This window comes from Leptidea sinapis, chromosome Z, assembly GCF_905404315.1.
Source record: "Leptidea sinapis chromosome Z, ilLepSina1.1, whole genome shotgun sequence".
Classification (NCBI taxonomy): Eukaryota; Metazoa; Arthropoda; class Insecta; order Lepidoptera; family Pieridae; genus Leptidea; species Leptidea sinapis.
The window spans coordinates 23823689-23844364 of NC_066312.1; the positions used below are offsets into that span (position 1 = coordinate 23823689).

Here is a 20676-nt window from a genome sequence, read left to right on the forward strand (position 1 = left end):
CTATAAAATACCGGTAGCTTTACTTAAATACGGACTTACCTAGAACACAACACCATTCCCTATCATTACATTAAAGGGTATTTGATGTTATAGCGGATATATATTTCAAATTACAACTATCTATCTTTTGCGGTTTATGATATTATATAGCCTGCTTTTTTTGCGAGACGAGAAGGACGTTCAGTTGATGGTAATTGATACGCCATGCCCATTACAATGCAGTGCCGCTCAAGATTCTTGAAAATCCTAAAGATTCTGAGCGGCACTACAATTACGCTCATCACCTTGAGACATAAGATGTTAAGTCTCATTTACCTAGTAATTTCACTAGCTACGGCGCCCGAAACACAGTAGTGTTTACACATTACTGCCTTACGGCAGAAATAGGCGCCGTTGATCACAACGACCAACCCATAATCTAGCGGGCATCCTGTGCAACCACTGGTAAGCGAGCTACTGACAGACAAACGGACGGACAGCTGGAGTCTTAACTATCTGGTTCCTTATTTATTTTCCTTTTGGAAACCTAAAGAGTGGTAAAGTCATTATAAATTAAGTATAAGCAGGATACATACTGCAGTAGTCGTCGCGCGTCCCGTTCTCTGGTGAGGTCAGTGGAGCGCACCCGCTTGGCTGCGGCGAACGCGCTTGTCTGTTGCCACCAACTCTCAACCTGCTCCTCGTGGTACTCCACGTTGTTGTGAAGAAACAGCTGGATCTTGTTCTACACATCCACAAAAAGAGGACACACTCAAAGTCAAACACGTATTTAAAAGTTATGTAATTTCTGCAATGGCGTTCTTTACACATCATTCTCAGTCTGATAGCGGCACAGCAAAAGCGTGCAAAGCCTGTCAAAATCGACCAGTGCCATTTGGCACTAGATTTTTCATTTAAACCAAAATCGGAAGTGCCGTTTGGCACACTACGCCCTGAACAAGTTCTGACTCTCATTGTGTTTATAAAATAGTTTATTTTGCATGGTCTCATAGCTGGTTTTAATAGTTTTCTTATATATATTCTCTCATATCATCCTAATTATAAGCAATCTATTGATGCACGTAAAATAAATACGCTAAAATAGACGCTCCGCGCGCGCCAAGATGGCGCCGATCTATGGCACTCTGCGACGCGGGGGCACTTGCCGATCGTGGAACAATGTAAGCACACTTTTAGACGTGTGTCAGCTGTCACTGACCGAATCGAATGTACACTGATTAATGTTTTACATTGCTGTTTATTACCCAAGAATATTTTTAACAACTGGAGTAAATGGGCAATGTATAGATATTCTGTATTCGAAGTTTATTATGGAGTAATTTGAAAAGTTCCATATTTCGGCTTTGTTTTTATTCGACGTGACGATTATCTACATATATATAGAATGTCATTGAATTTCTGAAATAAGTCTTGTCGTGATCTGTTGGTAATTTCCAACAATGAGCTATACTTTCGCCAGCTTGCGCTGGGATATTAACTTATAGTTGAATTTATTTCTGAGTTGAGTTGAGTTGACCCATTGACCATATGTTTCAATTGTTGGTTGTTTTATTCAAAACGTATGCTGCTAGTCATACTATGTCTCTTTAGTCGGGTGAACTGAACACGGTCGCTGTTGAGGTATGCGATATCTTTCGAGATGATTTTTATTTAAATAAAAAATCTAAACATAATTAACATGCTTATCCTGCGCTCATATAACATCTATATGTATAATCATTAACGGCAGCGCACTCGGATAGTAATACAAATGAAATAAAAGCCAATATTGAACTCTAGCTGAGATGTACTATTTATTCAAACCGGTCCTGGTAGATTAGTGCATAAAAAAAAAAAAAAAAAAAAAAAAAAACAAAAAATATCTTCACTTTTTTTTGCTTTCTAATATTATTATATATTTAAGACAAATATAAGACTAGTTTTTAGAGTTGTTAGTTCAAAATAGCTTTTCCAGCGTAGCTGAGTATAGGGTGCGATTGGGTTTTAAGCGTACAGTAAGGAGGCTAACTCAAACCTCCGCCTACGATACGTGAAAAACAGATATTGATATCTAATTGACGGACCGCTGATCTACATTTCCGCTGACCAAAACAGGCGTTCCCGTAATCGCGCGTCTCCTCAATAAGGTGTTAGGATGGACGTGTCGATAAAAAGGCCGACGGCGCCGATCTTAGATATCAGCAACACAAGCAATTGAAGGTCCTTACGATGTATTTGTTAAGAGAATATAACAGCCGTCTGATCGTTCCAAAAAGTGTATTTGCGGGGCAAAGTCTGTTACGAAACACGCTGTTGAAGAGTGCTAGTAGGAATTTGATGTGTATAACTGTAATACATGCCCAAGAAGGCCGATAACATTATAAGCTTATCCGTGGACTTGCAGTGACATTTGCCGTAGGTGATGATTAGAGAATCTATGAAGTGAATAACCCGGCGTTCGTCGCTACCGGGTAAAAAATACCACATGGGAAATAAAAATACTCATATTTCTTTTTCTACATAATCTAGCGACTTGCCGTTTTAAGTACCTGTCTGCATAGAAACAAGAGACCCCACTCCCCGCGTGGCTCCCGAGCCGCTCTACCATTGTAGCTTTGCTCACATATTGCCCTGATAATACATGTAATTAATTTTATTTGTTCATGTGATTCGTTTTGGCTTACTTTGGGATAGTCGAAATCGAGGATTGAATTCAGGAACTCCTCCAGGAAGGGTGTTGGCTGCTCGATGAACACGCCCAGCATCACTTGGGGCAGTTCTTCCTCCTGCACATTCAAATGCTTATTATTACCAAAAATTTATTAAACATCTATATATAATAGGATCCAATTGATCCTTCGTACGTATAATCTGTAGGAGAGAATCGACGAATTAACAAATAAAACACCATTTCTCGTATAGCCCCTTCATAAATGCCTCGTCTAATGACTAAATTGCCTTGCAAGAAACTGGGATCATTAATAGAGATATATTTCAATGCCACCTACATTATAGCGATATAAAAAACACAAGTCCGGCCACATCGAGTTATTATTCTTATTTATTTATTATTACCCCTGGTCTGATGCACCTCTGTTGAAGCTTGGACCATTCAGCGGACTCAGAACTGCTCAAATTGCCAAGAATCACTTGGCGTTTCGTAGAGACGTTGGTGCATTATGTGCCTTCTACCCCGAGAATATTTATCACGGCTAGTGTTCTGAAGAGCTGTTTGACCTAATCCCTGCCTCCGATTCCACCTTCGCATAGCAGGACACACCTAGGATATCCTCCTCACCATTTGGATTTGTGGCGTTCCTCCACAGTGCAGTTTTCAAGAAACTTATTTGCGCAGTGATTCCATGACGATACGATATGGGTACCTATATCAAAAACTCATATAGCTTCCTACAATGCAGGCACCACTCCTGTGAATCCCCAAGTGTCGATCCGTACGCTCGTTTGTCCTTCTCTTATTAAGAAATTCTACTGGAATTCATGAAAATATTCCCTCCCTTAGTATAACTAGCTTCATGAGAAAATACAATAGATCGTTATACAGAGTGCGTAAAAACAATCGGTCTGAAAGCTGCTAAAAACACTGATTAGTAGTGCAGCTATTAGAATATATTGCAGCACAAAAGGGGACAATACTACAGGAATCGTACATGAAATGGATACATGACTCAAATTTTTCTAGAGTACTTGTACCGAGCTTTGACAATGTTTCATAACTCACAACAAATGTCGAGAGCAATGACCGGCGTCGTTCCTATTAAATGTTTGGGGAACAGATTTTACGACCTCGTCAATCTATGTAGTTCATAAATCAGTTTATTATTAACATACCAACTCTGCCCGCGGTAGCAAATAATACAAGCATTGCAAGTACAAAAATATATTTATCGATGTTTTATGTCTATTAACTGAAATGCAATATAATTTATGAAATCTTTTTTTGAATCTTATTTAGGTGACACATAATCCGAAAGTGTATTATTTATTACTGAAAATACTCTGTACAATAATAACGCGAAAAGTCTGCTGTAAGCAATACATGACCGTGAAAACCACGACCGTTTAAATCGAGAGGCAAAAAAGTCATTTATGCATCCATGTCTTAAGTTTTCTGCATTAAGTGTTTAATTTGGATATTGTATATTTTGATGGAATACTTTATTTACAAACTATGTGCCTGGATCAATATGCGTTTATTTTCCAAAATTGATATGCATTTAAATTGCAAAAATGTTAATGTTTTAATTTTGCTTTCCACTTCTCGGGTATGTTGAGGGTATCAACGTTGTCGTTATATCCTTGTAGAAATCGTTAGCGGCCTCCTCTTGGTCATCAATATTATACAGAATAACGTCTAACATGAAGCTCAGTACTTATACATTACATTAACTTTTAATGAAACGATGTTCCTTAGCCTAGTTTACGAAAAATAAGAAAAGAGCATAAGCCTTTTTTAAACTTAAAAAAAAACTGTAGATGACTTTTATTTGGTAACTAGCTACCTTCTTATTTCGTAATTGCATAGTAAGAATATGAGTTACCTCAAGGTGGAGTTTCTTTTCCTGGCAGAGCGTGCAGCCTTCGGTGGGAGACCAGGCTTGAGCCACATAGTTCCCGAGACGGTTGAGCGCAAACTTGGCAGGCCCGTTGCCGTGCAGCACGAGCGGCCTCGTTCCAGTGCTAACGTTGTCCACCACCGGCCACGTCACGTTCACCCGTAACTGCACGTCCGCTACAGAGCATACATCATCATCATCATCACCACCACGATGATGATGATGATGTGTGGTCTGACACTTCAACAATACAAAAGTAGTAATAGTTATATTCACAAGTAATTCATTTTTATATCAATCATTATAAGCCTAGGTATACATATTTACGATGGTGGACATATAATTAGACATTGTGCGAGGGCATATTCGATATTGAGGATTGTTTAGGAAGTTATGAAAGTAAAGTATCAGATGCGTTTATATTTTTCACTGCAAAACACAAAATCAAACTGACACACAGGCAAACTAATCCCATCACCGTGTTAAAAAGGAAATCAAAATATGGAACAAACATGTGCTTTCACTGAATTCAAAGCACCCCAGCTCAAACCACCACCAACGCGCCGCGCGTCTTTACCAGTGTAACGTGGTGATTTTTTTATTGGAATTTAGCAAATTTAAAATTAAATAAACTAAATGCTTTGCTCTGATTGGTCAACAGTAAAAATGACTTGTTACAAATATTGAGTTATTCGTCAATTTATCGCGCACATACTTGATGCAAAATTAAGATATTTATGGGTTTCTCCGGATGCCATTGTCAAAACTGGCTAAATTTAAATGGGACCACACGGGAAGCACCAGCTTTCAAATAAAAAAGGAATCATCGAAATCGATTCAACCAGACGAAAGTTCTAAGGTAACAAACATAAAAAAATACCGTCGAATTGAGAATTCCCTCTTATTTGAAGTCGGTTAAAAATATCATAAAGATTTCTTGCTCGTTCGCGAAGTGAAATCATTTCTTCAAGTGCTAATGTTACACAAAGTAATAAAGTTATAAATATTGGAAGCTAAAAATAAGTCTGATCAGTTGCAACGCTTAATCATAGCAGATCTTGATGGGCTAATTACAAATTATCAATCATGTTTTCATAGCCCTCGCTCTAGAATTAATCGATGTGCAATACAATGCTCAACACCAAAACATGTAGAACCCCTCCCATTTTAACACAGAGGTTGAAAATTTAACAAGAGAAATAAACAATGATTCCTATGTATCCACAGACCTCGACCAGACAAATAATAGAACTGTTAACAGCAAACATGAAGCTGTGATAGATTTATTTCATACTCTAGGTGACTTGGATAATAGTCTATCAATGATTGGACATTTTGTTAGGATTGCGGAAAGGTTAATACGGGATAACAATACGAAAGACAATGCCTATGCAATCGCTTATATACAAATTTTGGACAGTTTAAAAGAAGTTACTATGTTACGGTACTATGTTCTATTGATTTAAGTTCAGCATTTTGGCAAATACCATTAAATATGGATTCACAAGAAAAACCACTTTCAAAGGTGCCTTTCGATCTTTGCGGAGCACCTGCAAGACAACAAAGATTAATGGATAGACTTTTTAATCACAATTTTTGTAGCGATGTTGAGTTGTTATTTGTTCGACTAGCTTTGAAACTCACATTATTATTGTTAAATATGGTATTGGAAAAGCTTAAATTTTGTTAATTTAAACGTAAATTTTTTGAAATCTACTTTTTTTAGAGAGGTTTTAAAATATTTAGTATATGTTGTTGATGAGTTTGGTCTTCGAACAGACCCAAATAAAGTTTCAGCCGTATTCAAATTTCCAAGATCAAAAACTGGGCGAATTGTAAAAGTTATAGTAAGAACTTGTTCTTAATATAGATGGAGTGTGGATGCTGAATCAGCATTTAACACCTAGAAAAGCTCTGAATTATTAGTGATTAATCCTTTAAGTAGCATTATCCCTAATTTAGAATTCTGCGGTAGTTTCGTAAATTTAGCTTCAAACGTTTAATTTGATTTAAAAAAATAATTTTAATATATCAACGGAGACGGTGAGGTTTCTTTAAGGTGAACCCCTCTAACAGATTTAGTTTAACATCATTTTAACACCGCTCTCCTGTTTTTTGTAACTTCAGTTAGGATGTTCATTAGGCAAGGCAAGTGGCCTTGCCTAACATGTTTTATTCAAGGTCAATTTCTCTGTCCTGCCAGGAATTCTCGGGTGTTTACGCCCAGAACATTCTAATTGTGTAACTTATGTTTTGGTCCGAGTGTCTCGTTAGTTAGAAATCACGTTGATTGTTATAAGCATCAATTCCACAGCAGCCAGAATATATCTCACCAAGTGGTCCTGATTCCTGCATTGCCCTGTGCATGATGTCCGTAAGAGCTATTTACACAACAGACGTATCAAATAAAATGTACTATGATAGTTCATATAACTAATTCTTATAACTAATATTACAAGGACTTACTTTCATAGTTCTACCGTCACATTTAACTCTAATACAGATATGTAAAGATTTAAAGAGGTTTTGAGATGGACAGGTAGTTTTATTGGAAAATGTGGAGTTTTATTGGAAAAAAAAATTATGCAGCGCCGCTACTTACAAACTACTTTCCGACTGAAGGACCGAGTATCCATGGTCGTGAAATAAGTAAATAAAAATTCACAGAAGGGAGATGTTGAAAAAGCTTTAGCGGACGATTAATTTAATGTTATTCATCCGATAATCTAACGACTAATTAATTTTATTCGACCGCTTGGCGGAGGACTAGACACATCGAAAAACCCTACTCGGATTGATTGAAGGGACCCTCCGTTTAATATTGCTAAAAATAGATTGAGTGCTATTCTTTAGTCTCGAGCCTTATGCGACCTATCAAGTACTTATATTTACTTACAGAGGGCACCGTTGAGGTTCTGGAAGATAGAGCTCGTATGATCGAGACCGATTCTCAAATTTTTGCGCAGATGCGGGTCCAGATATAATTGGGTATAATGGAGCTGGTCATCCGCCGCCTTCTTCGCAGGCTTCGCATTCAACAGCTCCCACACTTCTTCCAGGTGGCCTGATAAATACGAACAATGTTCAATATATATACAGAGTGTCAATCTAGTGTATGCCCTGTTGAAACCAGACTATGATTTTAGTATATCAGCACTGTTAATTCTAAAAAAAATGTGGTCTATCCAATCTTATCAATGGTTCTATTCATCTTACAAGATATAACACTATTGCCTGTTACTATTGCCGTTTATGAGAAACATACATTGGAGGATCGGATTCTTAACAACAGTAACAACAGTACAGTCCCGTAACACAATACTCAATAAATTCATTGCAGTCTACAATGCTATTTTAATATGGTGGTATATCTTATGCAGTACTGACATTGATGACCCTGTAGGGCACAGCAAATTTGTAAGATAACTACGATATTTTGGAAAATCTTTATTCAAGGTTTTAGATCTAAAAGGCACAGGTAAGGTGTTGTGATGCAATCACTACGTATTATACTGGAGTTGGTGGAAGCGAAGGGAAAACTTTAAATTTCTAATATCGCAAAGGATGTTTACCGATAAAGCCTCCAGAGTTAAGGTAAGGGCTGGGTTCCCCTCCTGGCGGGTAGCGGTCGGCGAGAGAAGCTTCGGGCCAGCAGAACGGCTCCGCAGCAAACAAGATCCGCTGGCCAGACCTCAGGAATCGATCCAGGATGTCTTTGGGTCCACCGGTCACTATCACGTCGTAACTGGCACACAACATCGAATTTTATATAATTATGCGATACATATACTAAAATGTCATGAAAAATTAAATTTCAAACCAAGCATGTTAAAAAACAAAATCCCCAAGGTTCTTCTAATGACACAACGCATTAGTCTTCAACAATCAACTTCTGGACGGCTAAATAAAAAGATATCTATTAATGATCCCAAAGATGAACAAGAATATATCCCTTCGTCAGCTCCAACACGAGTAATTATTCAACACGTTTGGCTAATGAAAATATTTAGAATGGCAGAGACCACTCTTCGGGTCTGTTGTAGCTTATGGATTTGTTCGCGGGTGAATAAATGAAAATAATAAGCAACATAAAACTGAATATTACATCAATGGTATGCACAACAACTTCAATAACAAAACCATCACCAGAGTTAGAAAGGAAAGTTGGCGTAGTGTTCCATAGAGTTCCATCACCATTGGCGGGGCGCGAGGACAATCGGGAAGACCCGACAAGCTCCCAACATTAATTACACACTCGGACGTATAATGCATCGCTTTAGCGGTGCGGTTTCACAACATTTCTTACCAGTTCGACGAGTGAGCGGCTGAGCTGTCCATACAGCCTCCGTGAGAGCTACGTAAGTACACAACAGACATATCAAATACACAATCATATGGAATTGATAAAGGCGGTATAACATTATCTGATGGCAAATTATCGACAGAATTTAAACGAATATTCCCATTAAGGCGATCTGTGATAACCGTTACCAAAATCCTCCGAAACGGCTGAACATTTTCAATGCATTTCGGGTAGGTCTGAGAATCGGCCAACATCTATTTTTCACACCCCTAAATGATAAGGGTAACCCACTCCTAAATATTTTTTATGACAATTTTAATTTTTTATTTTATTATGATTCAGCATTTGAAATTTTCGCCCTTCTACGTTCAACCCCTTTTTTTAACTTAACTCCATTTTTAAATTATTCTGTTCCATCCACAGATCCGCAATAGGATTGCAAGATAGCAATCGAATACAATAATAATAATTAGAAATTGCATTTTATATACGTTATATTTGGAAGGTCTGAAAATCGGTCGTCATCTATTATTTATGCCCTAAAAAGTTTAATTATTGAATTATTTTTATTTCTTTAATTGGAAATACAATGTTTGCTGTGTCAGCTAGGGTTATATATATTTAAGTATGTACATTGGGATAAACATTTACTATTTTTTAAATAGTTTACCAAGATTCACCAGTCTTAATAATATCCAAAATATATTCAATCTTTATATCGCTACCAGTCGATTGTGAATGGGCGTTATAAAAAGCTATAAATATTTAATTTCTATAATAGTATAGGCAAGTACTCGTTTAGTATTTCAACGAGTGCATGATATATAATATGATAGGTATGCGGTAATCCAGTTACACATTCGATTGATTCAGTAAGCATGTTATATTACACATATAGAGTTGAATACCCTTTTTTGTTTAATAGGCAAGACGGATTGACCACCATCGAGTGAGTCCCGTGCTCTATTGATAACAACAGCTTGATAATTAACGGCCGTTCCCAATATACAATCTACAGATAGTGATAAGTTACTACCTTCTGCTGTCAGTAATTAGCTGTTAATAATCTGAAGCTGTCCCAATATAGCTGATAAGTCATTCTTATCGCCTTATATTAAGACGCGTGACTTGAAATTTTCATACAAAATTCTATCGCTGTTAAGCTATACGTCCATCGTCCCATTGACACACAGCGTGTACGGATAAGGTGAGTTACCGTCGATAAGTTTATTGGGACAGAAAAGTCAACGATAGTTACGATTTTTATCTCAAGTAAGAGACAGGCTGAATATTGGAAACGTAAGTTGGCCGCACACCAGACATAATAATTTTAAGAGTAAATTATGGAGTCATTTCAACCACATCTCATTTAACGCTCCCGTTTTACATACAAACACACAACAAAGAAACTTATATAGCGGCTCTATCGCACGGAAAACTATGCGGCGCGATTAAAACGTAGCAACAATTTGCACGCGACAGATTATGTCTAGTGTGCGGCCTGGCTAAGAAATACTGTGTCTCACTGACAGCATCTGGAATTGATATTAGGCGTGTCTGTTGAATAACTTGAGAGATTGGTACCTACAAAAACGCCGACGCCGAAACATACAAAATAATTGAACATACGAATATCATAATCTTTATGAATATCTATCTATATAGGTAAAAAACAAATTAATAATTGGATGGAAGGCCGGTGGTGAGTTTTCATATACCTAAAAATATTCTGGTTAATATTAAATTTTTGCAAGTGTTTCGTCATTTAACTGTATGGGCGTGAATTTGGTCAGACTATTATATCCATATTTACATACAGTACGGTAGTTCGTGAGTTTTAAGGCGAAGAGTAAGCAGAAAACACAAACATGGTGTTTTTAGACAAGTTTTGTGGTGAAAGTATAGCATTTCGAGGTATGAACACTACTTAATCCTGTTACACATATCCTTAAGTCTTATTTGTAGGTTGCTAATGCTTGCTGTTGGTTATAGTTAACACTGCCGAGCCTTTTTGAACTACCACATTTCTTTGAAGTTAAACAAGTTTTTTGGCATGGCGTGATGCATTTTTTTGGTATTTCTCTCAGAAAAGTTATTCTTATAGCTTGTACTTTTTTGTGTAGGTTCATTTATTCAGATTAGTAGTGAATAACGAGGATTGTAAGCATATAAACTGTTTTCCACGCAAGAATTTTGAAAATATTGGCTTTGTTACATAGATGGCGGGCCGGCAGCCGTGAACTCATATCGCTCAAGGTCGCTGGCATTTAGTGTCGTCTTAAGGAATGTCAGAAGCGTGAAGCAGTGCAGCGTGGTTGGATATTGCAGGTTTAATGCTCGTTGCATTCGCAACTAAAGGTTTTATCTCAATAAAATGTTTAAATAGGAATAACAGAGAGGCTTGTCATACCGAAACATGCAGGGCAAGCTTGTCAGCCATTAAGTTGGCATAGCGACATCCCATTCAGCAGGGACGCACGCCAAGAAAGGGAAGATATTAGTAGGATTAGGTATATCATCAATATGCACATCTATAATTTATAAAAGAATATCAAATACTGAATGCCCACGGCGATAATCTTTGAGAACATGCAGTAGTAGTGTCTATATGTGTCATAAATACATCATAATTTCAACTCTATTGTTCTACCGCTATTGCTATACTATTGTTCTACCGCTATTGCTATACCCGCAACGCAGTCTCGACGTCTAGTCGCACTAAATATGCTAGGGTTGTCACAGAAACATCTATACGATTTTAACGTAAAAAGTACTCATTTGATATAAAATTTCATTAAGGCCTATCGCAGATGACACACTTTTTGTACTACTGAGTCTACGGCATACAAAAAGTCTGCATTGTGGGCCAAATAAAATACACTTTTAGTCCTTTTGTCGGCAGAACTGTAGGGATGTACACACAATGGAAGTACAGAGATTTCGGTGTATTATTTCGCACTTGAGATATAAAGAAGAAATAGAGAATATTGGGTTCATCCCATTCTTTCAGAATGATTATTAAAGGGACTGTTTCATATCAAACAGTCAGTTCTTAAACTTTATTTTTAAATTTCTGTCATGATACTCTGCCAAAGATCTATCTTACAGTGCTGGTCTGTTTTCTATTTTTTAAATCAGCATCGGTACATCGATGTCTAGCGCCATGATACACAACAATCACTACTTTGGCTCACATTTGAACGGCGCGGTGCGACGCGGTCTGTCAGATCTACGAGGATATTTTGTGTATCAGACTTTTATCGCGTCGTCTGTGATAGGCCTAAGTGCCTAAGTGCAAAGTGTACCATATGTGTGTGTACCATAGTGTGGCATATGGCAGTGCCACAGACGCCGCGGGCCGGAGGGCTCTCCTTCATACCACACTCCATTGAACGAATTGACGAACTAGTTTTATTTATTAAACATACGGCAGTATGGTACCTTATTAAAGGCCCAAGCGACCTGGTATTTAGTAAACATCGAAATCATCGAAAATTTTATATTTACATTCAACCAGGGCGTAGTATTACAATTAATATATTTAAATTAAAATAGAATGATCGCCATAATAATTAATAATAATCTCTTCTATTACCAACTGGCAACTGACCTTACAGTGTTCATTACTTGAGATAAAAATAGATAACAAACTTTTTTTAAAGTTGTAATTGTTATATGTATTGAGACAATTACTCCCTGAGTTTGTTTATAAGAATTATTTAGTCAAGATTTTAAATAGCTTTCTTGCTATAATTTATTAAAATGGGAAAAAACACATGACAAAACGACTTACGTGTTACCTGTTTGTCTTTAAGAAAGACAATATATTATAGAATTATCAAAATCAAATACCTATTTTAAGTTAATAATAAAAATTTAAAATTTATTTTTCAAAATTTAAATTTGGAATGCCTTTATTATTTTAGAATTGAAAAATTTTACTGCCATGTCGACTATTATTTCTTTCGGGTCAATATTAAATCACAGCAGTGGTTGCCTTGCACAATTAATAGGGCTTTTTAGGGTTCGATCATTTTCAAAACGATAGTCTTCATACTCAATATATCTCATATCAACACATCCTCAGTCGAAAACCATAAAAGATCAAGGCGGCCGTGAATTGGCTGTAATCCTATGACGAAACAAAAATTTTCATCGCAAGACAATATTTTTTTTAATGAAAATAAGAGACGAGAACGTTCAGCTGATAGTAATTGATACGCCCTGCCCACTACAAAACAGCGACCTTCAAGATTATTGAAAAACCCAAAAATTCTGAGCGGCGCTACAATTGCACTAGTCACCTTGAGATATAAGATGTCAAGTCTCATTTGCCCATTAATTTCACTAAATAGATTGCCGCTAGGACTCTTTCTAATATCATCAATTAGAAAGCTGCTTCCCCTTGATATATAGGACATGCCCGCTAACGGCCGTTTTCAATATCGTATATCTAGTTACGGATACATTGCTATCACCGTTTACTGACAAGATCTTATATATTCATAGTTATGTCCAATAAAGTTATTGTCCCATCGATAGGTTATTGAAATATAAGTAAGCGTAAAAACATAAATTTGTCTACCTCTAGTCAGTTAGACTAAGGATAGATAGGTTATTGAAAACGACCGTAAATCGATCGCGAAAATAACGCAAAATAACTACAAAAAAATGACAGGGCTATAATGGCGACATTAAATGAACCCACGGGTACAGCTATCTAACCTTAATCGTAAAAAAATACTTCTTAAATTTAAAATAAATAATTGAATTTTTTAATTTTCAAACAAACAAATTATGTATTTAGGAATAGTATATTTCATTACGAGTGCGGAAAGCCTGTCATTGCAAAGAGTTCCGACAAAATATGACAGTCGGAAGAAGTTGCAATGACGTTTCCGCACGTGTACTGAACAATTATTTTTAATACAGTTGCGAAAAAATTAAGCAATTTAATAGAACAATAAAAAAAAAACAATAAACTCAACAAAATTTTTGGATAATGGCGCCAACCGTAAAAGAATATAAGCAGAGATTTTTTTCACCCATTCTGGGTAGGCAAAAGGAACTATGCCCATAAAGACAAGTCTTCAGTAGATTTTTTTATTGATATAAAATGAAAATGAAATTGAGTGAGATGAGACAAAAATTAAACATAACCTAACATTCAATCAAATCATTAAATCTGATATTGAAACAAAGTAGTAGCTTCGCTTTAGAAATATTGGCATGAATCATAAAAACTTGTATGATTTTTTTTTGTAAAATTTCGTGGTAAGTTTTTTCTTTTTAATAGACATTATTGTGACAGTTGGGAAAGAGAACGCACGAGTTCGAAAAGGTAAAGAAAAAGCTCGAGTATGTTATGATTTTTTTGTAATATTTTGTGGTATGTTTTTTCTTTTTAATAGACAGTATTGCGACAGTTGGGAAAGAAAACGCACGAGTTCGAAAAGGTTAAGAAAAATCTCGAGTATGTAATAGCCCACATTCCGAACGCTATATGTCCCTGCAATACGCCTCTTTTTGAGCAACTGTATTAAAAACACATTTTAAATCACCTTCACGTGGTCGCATAAGACGGCACGAAGTAGGTGTTCGTACCAGTGCGCGGCTACTAGATTTCTTACAGGTTGTTCCGAAATGATATTATGGAAAATTGATTTATATAGGTAAATTATGTATTTTATTGATTTTTTTTTATGATTACGGTTAAGTAGTTCTACCCGTGTGTTTTCACTGATGAAATAATTTTCACAATTAAAACACTACATAAAGCAAAGTAACAGAGGGAACGTTTATAGCTCTAAATAAAAGATCAATGAACAACACTGAACAAGTGGTCAGAACAGGGCGACGTGGTAATTATCCTGCGTCAGTTGGTAAATTCAATAATAATTTTTCCCACCTGGATGAAAAGCTCGCTCTTAGTCCCTGTTACGAGGGACAAAAGTCGTCTTGCCGGGAGAGAACCGGCTACTTTTGTCGACAGCTTTTCATTGAGGTGGGAAAAAAGTAATTTTTTGACATGTATATTTGTCATTTTCCAACGCACATGAATAAAGTGATTTTGATTTGAGTTACGGTGTGGTCAATGGTGTGTAAAAAAACGCGTTGCACTCCGGGAAAGCCAGCAGAAGTGAAAACTTGAACTTATCGCCTTAGGGAGACTCTTCGCTAATCACACAGCTTAAAAACCAAATAATTAAACAGAAATATCACGGCTGAGATTCGAACCTTTGATGTCGCTGTGTTTCGGCTTCGCAATCACAATGATTCAATGACTGGTCCAATGACCGAATGATCATTAAGTTGAAAAAGCGACGGCGCCCTTCAGACCGAAACACAATAATGCTTACATATTACTGCTTCACGGCAGAAAAAGGCGCCGTTGTAGTACCCATAATCTAGTGGGCGTTCTGTGCAAAGGAGCCTCCCACTAGTGATAAAGAAATCCAAATTACTGTGTAGCATTATACAAAGTATTTAAGGATCTTTTCAATGTTTGTGTACCAGGCTACTGATAGTTATAATAAAAGCTTCTATGTTTGTGACAGACAAGCTCTGAAAATAGAAAATGATCTTTTCCGTCAATATGCAGAGATACTATTCCTTTTATATTATCATTGATACAAACAACATTGTTATTTTGATGAAGATATTTGTTGCAATACGTTATAATATTATTATTATTACATACCTGTCCAAAAACATGATGATCATATTTTTATCCTTGTTGTTTTTGTACAATTCTTCAACAGCCTCCTTTAAAAGGACTATCTTGTGTCCTCCTCCCCTGCCCGACATGTCCCCACCCTCCCATTCGATGCCTCGACCCAGGATCTCATAGCTGTGGTTATACACCTTCAGTGAACGCTCAAATCGCTGCAGTCCATGAGTATTGGACGTCCCCACGCTCAAAACTTTCAGCACATCTGTGAAAGATTTCAAAATTATAACACATAGTACGCGGTCATAAACTTCGCCTGGATAGAGAGTTCGACTTTTGACCGAAAGACTTTAGTTTTTTACCCTAATTTCCTAAATTAAAAATAACCTAAGTTACTACGGACATCCCATTTATTCATAGATGTCGTCAGAGCGACTAAAAGATTTTTATGATGTGCCACGATTTATGCCGAGGATGCGATTAAAGGCATAAAAGGCATTTATTTTCTCAAAATTGATTCCTTTAGAATTCTTTTTGATGTCATTTCTTATACTACTAGATACTACTACCGCTTCGGAAACAAATGGCGCTCTGAGAGAGAAGAAGCGGCGCAAGAAACTCTCCCAGCATTCTTTTTTTTTGCGCTCTTTTCAATAAAAATATACAATATTGTACAGTTGCTATAAAATAATCACAATCTAGTCCCAGGCTGTCCGATCATTTAGATATTCAGCAGTGGAGTAATAGGATTTACGACAGAGCCATTTTTTTATAAATGGAAATTTAGATTTTCGTTGAAGCTATATAAAAAGTGTCACAAGTCAGTACGTCAAATCGTTTCACATACTGACTTTTAGAACCTGTTAAGCCGAGTAGAAAATTTAAGCTAGACTTACCATACAGAACATACTATTATGTTCTGTATGGTAAGTCGACGTCTCAACGTTTTTACATGGGGAAACGAAGTTTATTGTTGTAATTCGTAAGAGCACGTGGCTGGCGGTATACGTTAACGGTCAGAATCTGTAGCAAGATCACTCATATTAATACTCAATATGCATTATGAACGAGATGATAACCACAGAATTTTAGGAGGTGGTGTCGTATAGAACAAACGCGTCAAGATTTTCAGACAATAAAACAACGTTTCTGTATCCAATCTCTGCAGTTATTACGTATATATATAGTAATAGGACAACAATAGGATATGTGTCCTATTTACGGAGTAGTCCTTTAGGCCCTGACAAAGGACTCGAGAGACGCCTAGAGGAAATCAAAATGTTTGTGCGGCAGGATTAAGGGGCTCAGAAAAGTTACAAAATGGAAAATGTCTATGCAAAAATAACGAAGACCGGGTTGAAAGCGGACATCATGGCTGTGAAAACTGAGAGAGTAGTTTGGTTTGGCTCTGGGTCACCGTTCCATTGAAGTAGAGCTTTTTGACGTTCTTACGTCACGGCAAACTCGTTCTACAGAGCAATTATGAACGTGCTTGCTTATTCATTTAGCGGCAAACCGTCTGAGCGACATCCTTGCAGTTCATCGAATTTGGGGAGTAGTTTTCAAAAAACCAGTCCGTAACACGCAAATTCTGGGTTTAGTCAAAAGTTGCCCATGGTAACTTCAGCCGTCGCACTATGAGAATGACACGCTGGCCCAAACGGCTAAGAAGAAAGCAGACTTTTCAAGCTTTCGCTGCTAATGGAAAGTTATTGACCAATCCGCGATGACAGTTGTAGTTTAGGATTCAGACTCAGGAGCTAACACATTCATTATGGCACTCTTACTTAAAAGGCAAGGTCACTCTTTTTTCAGGAACTTTCTCTTGCAGTGAACTTGTGTTTCATTTCAATAGAACATGAGAACTTTAAACACTGTGATTCTATTGGTATTTCAATAAAGCACAGGTGGTACTGATCGCTGACCATCAAGTGGCAGGCCCTCCTTTTCCCATATAAATTATTGGTTTGAATGAAGCAGAAATAAGTATCTCGTATTAAATTGATTTGGGTAATATAAAAAATTACTATTTAACATTACTAAAATGCACTTTAATATTTTTATCTGTAAAAATAATAAATATTACTGTGTTCAGATAAATCCTTAGAAAGTATTAAATCAAATCAAAATCACTTTATTCATGTAGGTCACGGAAATGATACTTATGAATGCAAAAAAAAATATTATTGAATCTACCTACTTCCTAAAGAGTTGAGCTAATGAGAAAAAGTAGCAAGAAACTCATTGCCACTCTTTTATATCATAATTTACATTTTCTTCGATTTACAAATCATTTCAATTAAAATATAATATGTAAAGTGATGCAACAAACATGCTCATCAAACATTACAACAATGTTCAACAAAGTCAAATAATTATATGTATATCAAACACTATATTAAATAATTAGGTATACATATAAAGTAATAATTAACTGAACTAAACTGATTTTTTATATAAATTATGAATACTATGCATACTAAGCAAGTTGGCCTATTTAAAATATAATATGTTCTTGATATTCAGTACAAATTACTATTTTATTGCTTATCAGAGTCATGAAGTAATTAGAATTTCATTTAAGGTAATATTTACATTTAAAATGTATTAACTTATTTGAATTTATTAAATGAATAAATAGAACTTAGCTAGTACCAAACAATCTATAAATGGACAATAAATGCCAATAAATCAATTTTGAACAATGTTCTCAATTGCTGCAAAGTGAAAATTAATTGAAATGATTCATACAAGCAAGACCAAATGATAAAATGATCTTAAATAGAAAATTTTACTGTGACCCAAATAATTATCTTATATCTTTAAACGAGCAATTCTTGTATATATATATAATCTGAATCTCGGAAACGGCTCCAACGATTTTCATAAAATTAAGTATGCAGGGGATTTCGGGGGTGATAAATCGATCTAGCTAGGTTTAAAAAAAATGGTTTTATCCATGTTTGAATGAGAAACAGCTACAATAACATTAGAATACAAAGGTAAATTTCGCCACTAAATACAAGACTATTATAGCTCAGATGGGACATTGGGAGATCTGGAAAGCAGAAGACCCCGGTTCAAATCCAGATGTCCTATTAGTTTTTTTTTGTTCAAGTTTTGTACATTCTTAAAAATCCGAGCAAGGCTCGGTCGTCCGTATATTGTAGATAGAATACAATAAACACTAGTCAGTTGACCATTACCAATAATCACATTTCACCAATGTTACTCAATATGGCCAAATAGCACAATATGACTTGATTAATTGAAAACTGATAGACATTTAAGTAACATCTAAAAATCTACAAGTTTGCAATGACGACATGTTATGGTGTAATGGAAAAGGAGGGCAAACAGGCATATATGTCAGCTGGTGTTAAGTGAACACCTCCATCTACATTCTCTTGCAACACGAGAGGAATTACAGGAGCCTATGATTCACGGGGCTCACCGCACACTCATTCTACTGCTTTGTTATATGTGGATGAAAGTTCTTTGAAAAATGCACTGTGGCATTTTTATTATAATATTGGAATTATTATGTTACCTACTTGCTCTCCACTTTTGAACTTCAACAGAGTATTTTAAGAGTTTGTATATTGCATACTGCTTATGTTTACTGTATACTAATTCAATACTTGAAGATATGTGAAATATTAACACATACAAGTATATGCAGTTGGGTGAGAATTTTAGTGACACACAAAGCAAAAAATATTTGCACCTCCTGGAATCCAAGCCCTTCAGACTCAAGGCTACTAGGTTCATTAAGAACTAGATTAAGAGGTTTTGAATTTGTTTTATTTCTTATTATTATTTGACTTTGACTTTAAAACTATTGTCGACAATACTGTTACATTTGGCATATTATAATTCTCATAAGATTATAAAATGTTAGATTTTTCAATATCAGTAACAGAATTTTGAAAGATATAAGTGTTAGGTTAGGTCCACTGTTATTTAAGAAAAACCCTAATATGATTTTGATACTAAAGAAACACTATCATTCCAGTGCCATATTATACAACTCTATAGCGCAATAATAAAAATTATAGTCTTCCACAATTTTAATTTTAGATATACAACAGTAACTAAAGCCATTAAGCTGAAATTATTTAAGGAAAGAGGGAACCGATGGCTAGTTTGTAGTATAAAAACAAAAAACTTACCTGTTTCAATTGCCAGTGTATTTGTAAACAATGAAATGTACAAACACATATATAGGGCTTTCATATTGCCGGCTGTTGCAGACGTTGTTAGATAGTGAGGAACGCGACGCGAACTGAGTATATTAAGAACAGCTACTGGATATGGGTAATAAAATGAACGCGAGCACTGACCCGATGTCGGACCCAGCGCCACTTCCGAGACGATAAGCTCCCGATTGTTCAATCACAAATAAACACATCAACACTACTACACCCATACACCGATAACAATTAATACTAGCTGGTAGCTTAGCATGGTCACAGTACTTTGTTGATACGGCGAATTCTACGAATTCGAAACTCGATAGCCCGTCCGTTCTGTCTCTCGTGCAATATATTCTTCAATAATGAGATCATTACTGCATGTGATTCTATTATAATATAATTATATTTATATATTTAGATGCCTAATATTATCTCCTTGAATACACTATAGAACAATAGCATTTATTTTTATTTTACAAACTATGGGGATATATTGTTTTGATTTATTGAGAAAAATATCCATTCATCAGCGAACGTTCTGTGTAAATATTATGCCAATAGGTAACACATTATTTTAGAATAACAGACAACAGTCCCTGTTATAAACTGTTATTGATATTTTTTTTTTTTGGTTCTGTTCGTCCATCTGGACAGGCAACTGTTATTGATAATAAAAATAAACTTTAGCGTTTGGAACTTTGAAGTTTTATTGCTGTGACCTAGAGTATATAAATTCAAAGAGGACGAAAATATCACAAATATGTTTTTATGTGGGTTCGGACCAACCTTTGTTAATTGACATCGTAAAAAAGACTAAAGAGTAGGTAATCTTTAAGATTTCTCGTAACAAAACACGAACTAATATTAATTTTTTAATAATAAAAATTAATAATATTTAAACTTAAATTTTATCTAAAAAAAAACATATTAACTTAATTAAATAATTACAATCAC

At 35.8% G+C, this 20676-nt stretch overlaps 1 protein-coding gene across 5 annotated transcripts in view; it reads right to left on the reverse strand.

The window, feature by feature from the left end:
* The window catches only part of LOC126978701 (procollagen-lysine,2-oxoglutarate 5-dioxygenase), a 51569-nt gene that overhangs the window by 17729 nt on the left and 13164 nt on the right, over window positions 1-20676 (reverse strand). The window contains exons 1-9 of one of the 5 annotated variants that reach the window (XM_050827715.1): window positions 19699-20354; window positions 15557-15791; window positions 8860-8907; window positions 8126-8298; window positions 7450-7617; window positions 6887-6934; window positions 4539-4729; window positions 2664-2765; window positions 576-724 (exon numbers count right to left, since the gene is read on the reverse strand). In XM_050827715.1, coding sequence (XP_050683672.1) covers window positions 576-724; window positions 2664-2765; window positions 4539-4729; window positions 6887-6934; window positions 7450-7617; window positions 8126-8298; window positions 8860-8907; window positions 15557-15791; window positions 19699-19762 — 1178 coding nt within the window. In that variant the 5' untranslated portion in view covers window positions 19763-20354. Of the gene's footprint in view, window positions 1-575; window positions 725-2663; window positions 2766-4538; window positions 4730-6886; window positions 6935-7449; window positions 7618-8125; window positions 8299-8859; window positions 8908-15556; window positions 15792-19698; window positions 20355-20676 lie in introns of those variants that run through there. The other 4 variants (XM_050827710.1, XM_050827714.1, XM_050827711.1 and 1 more) reach the window with 4 other exon arrangements.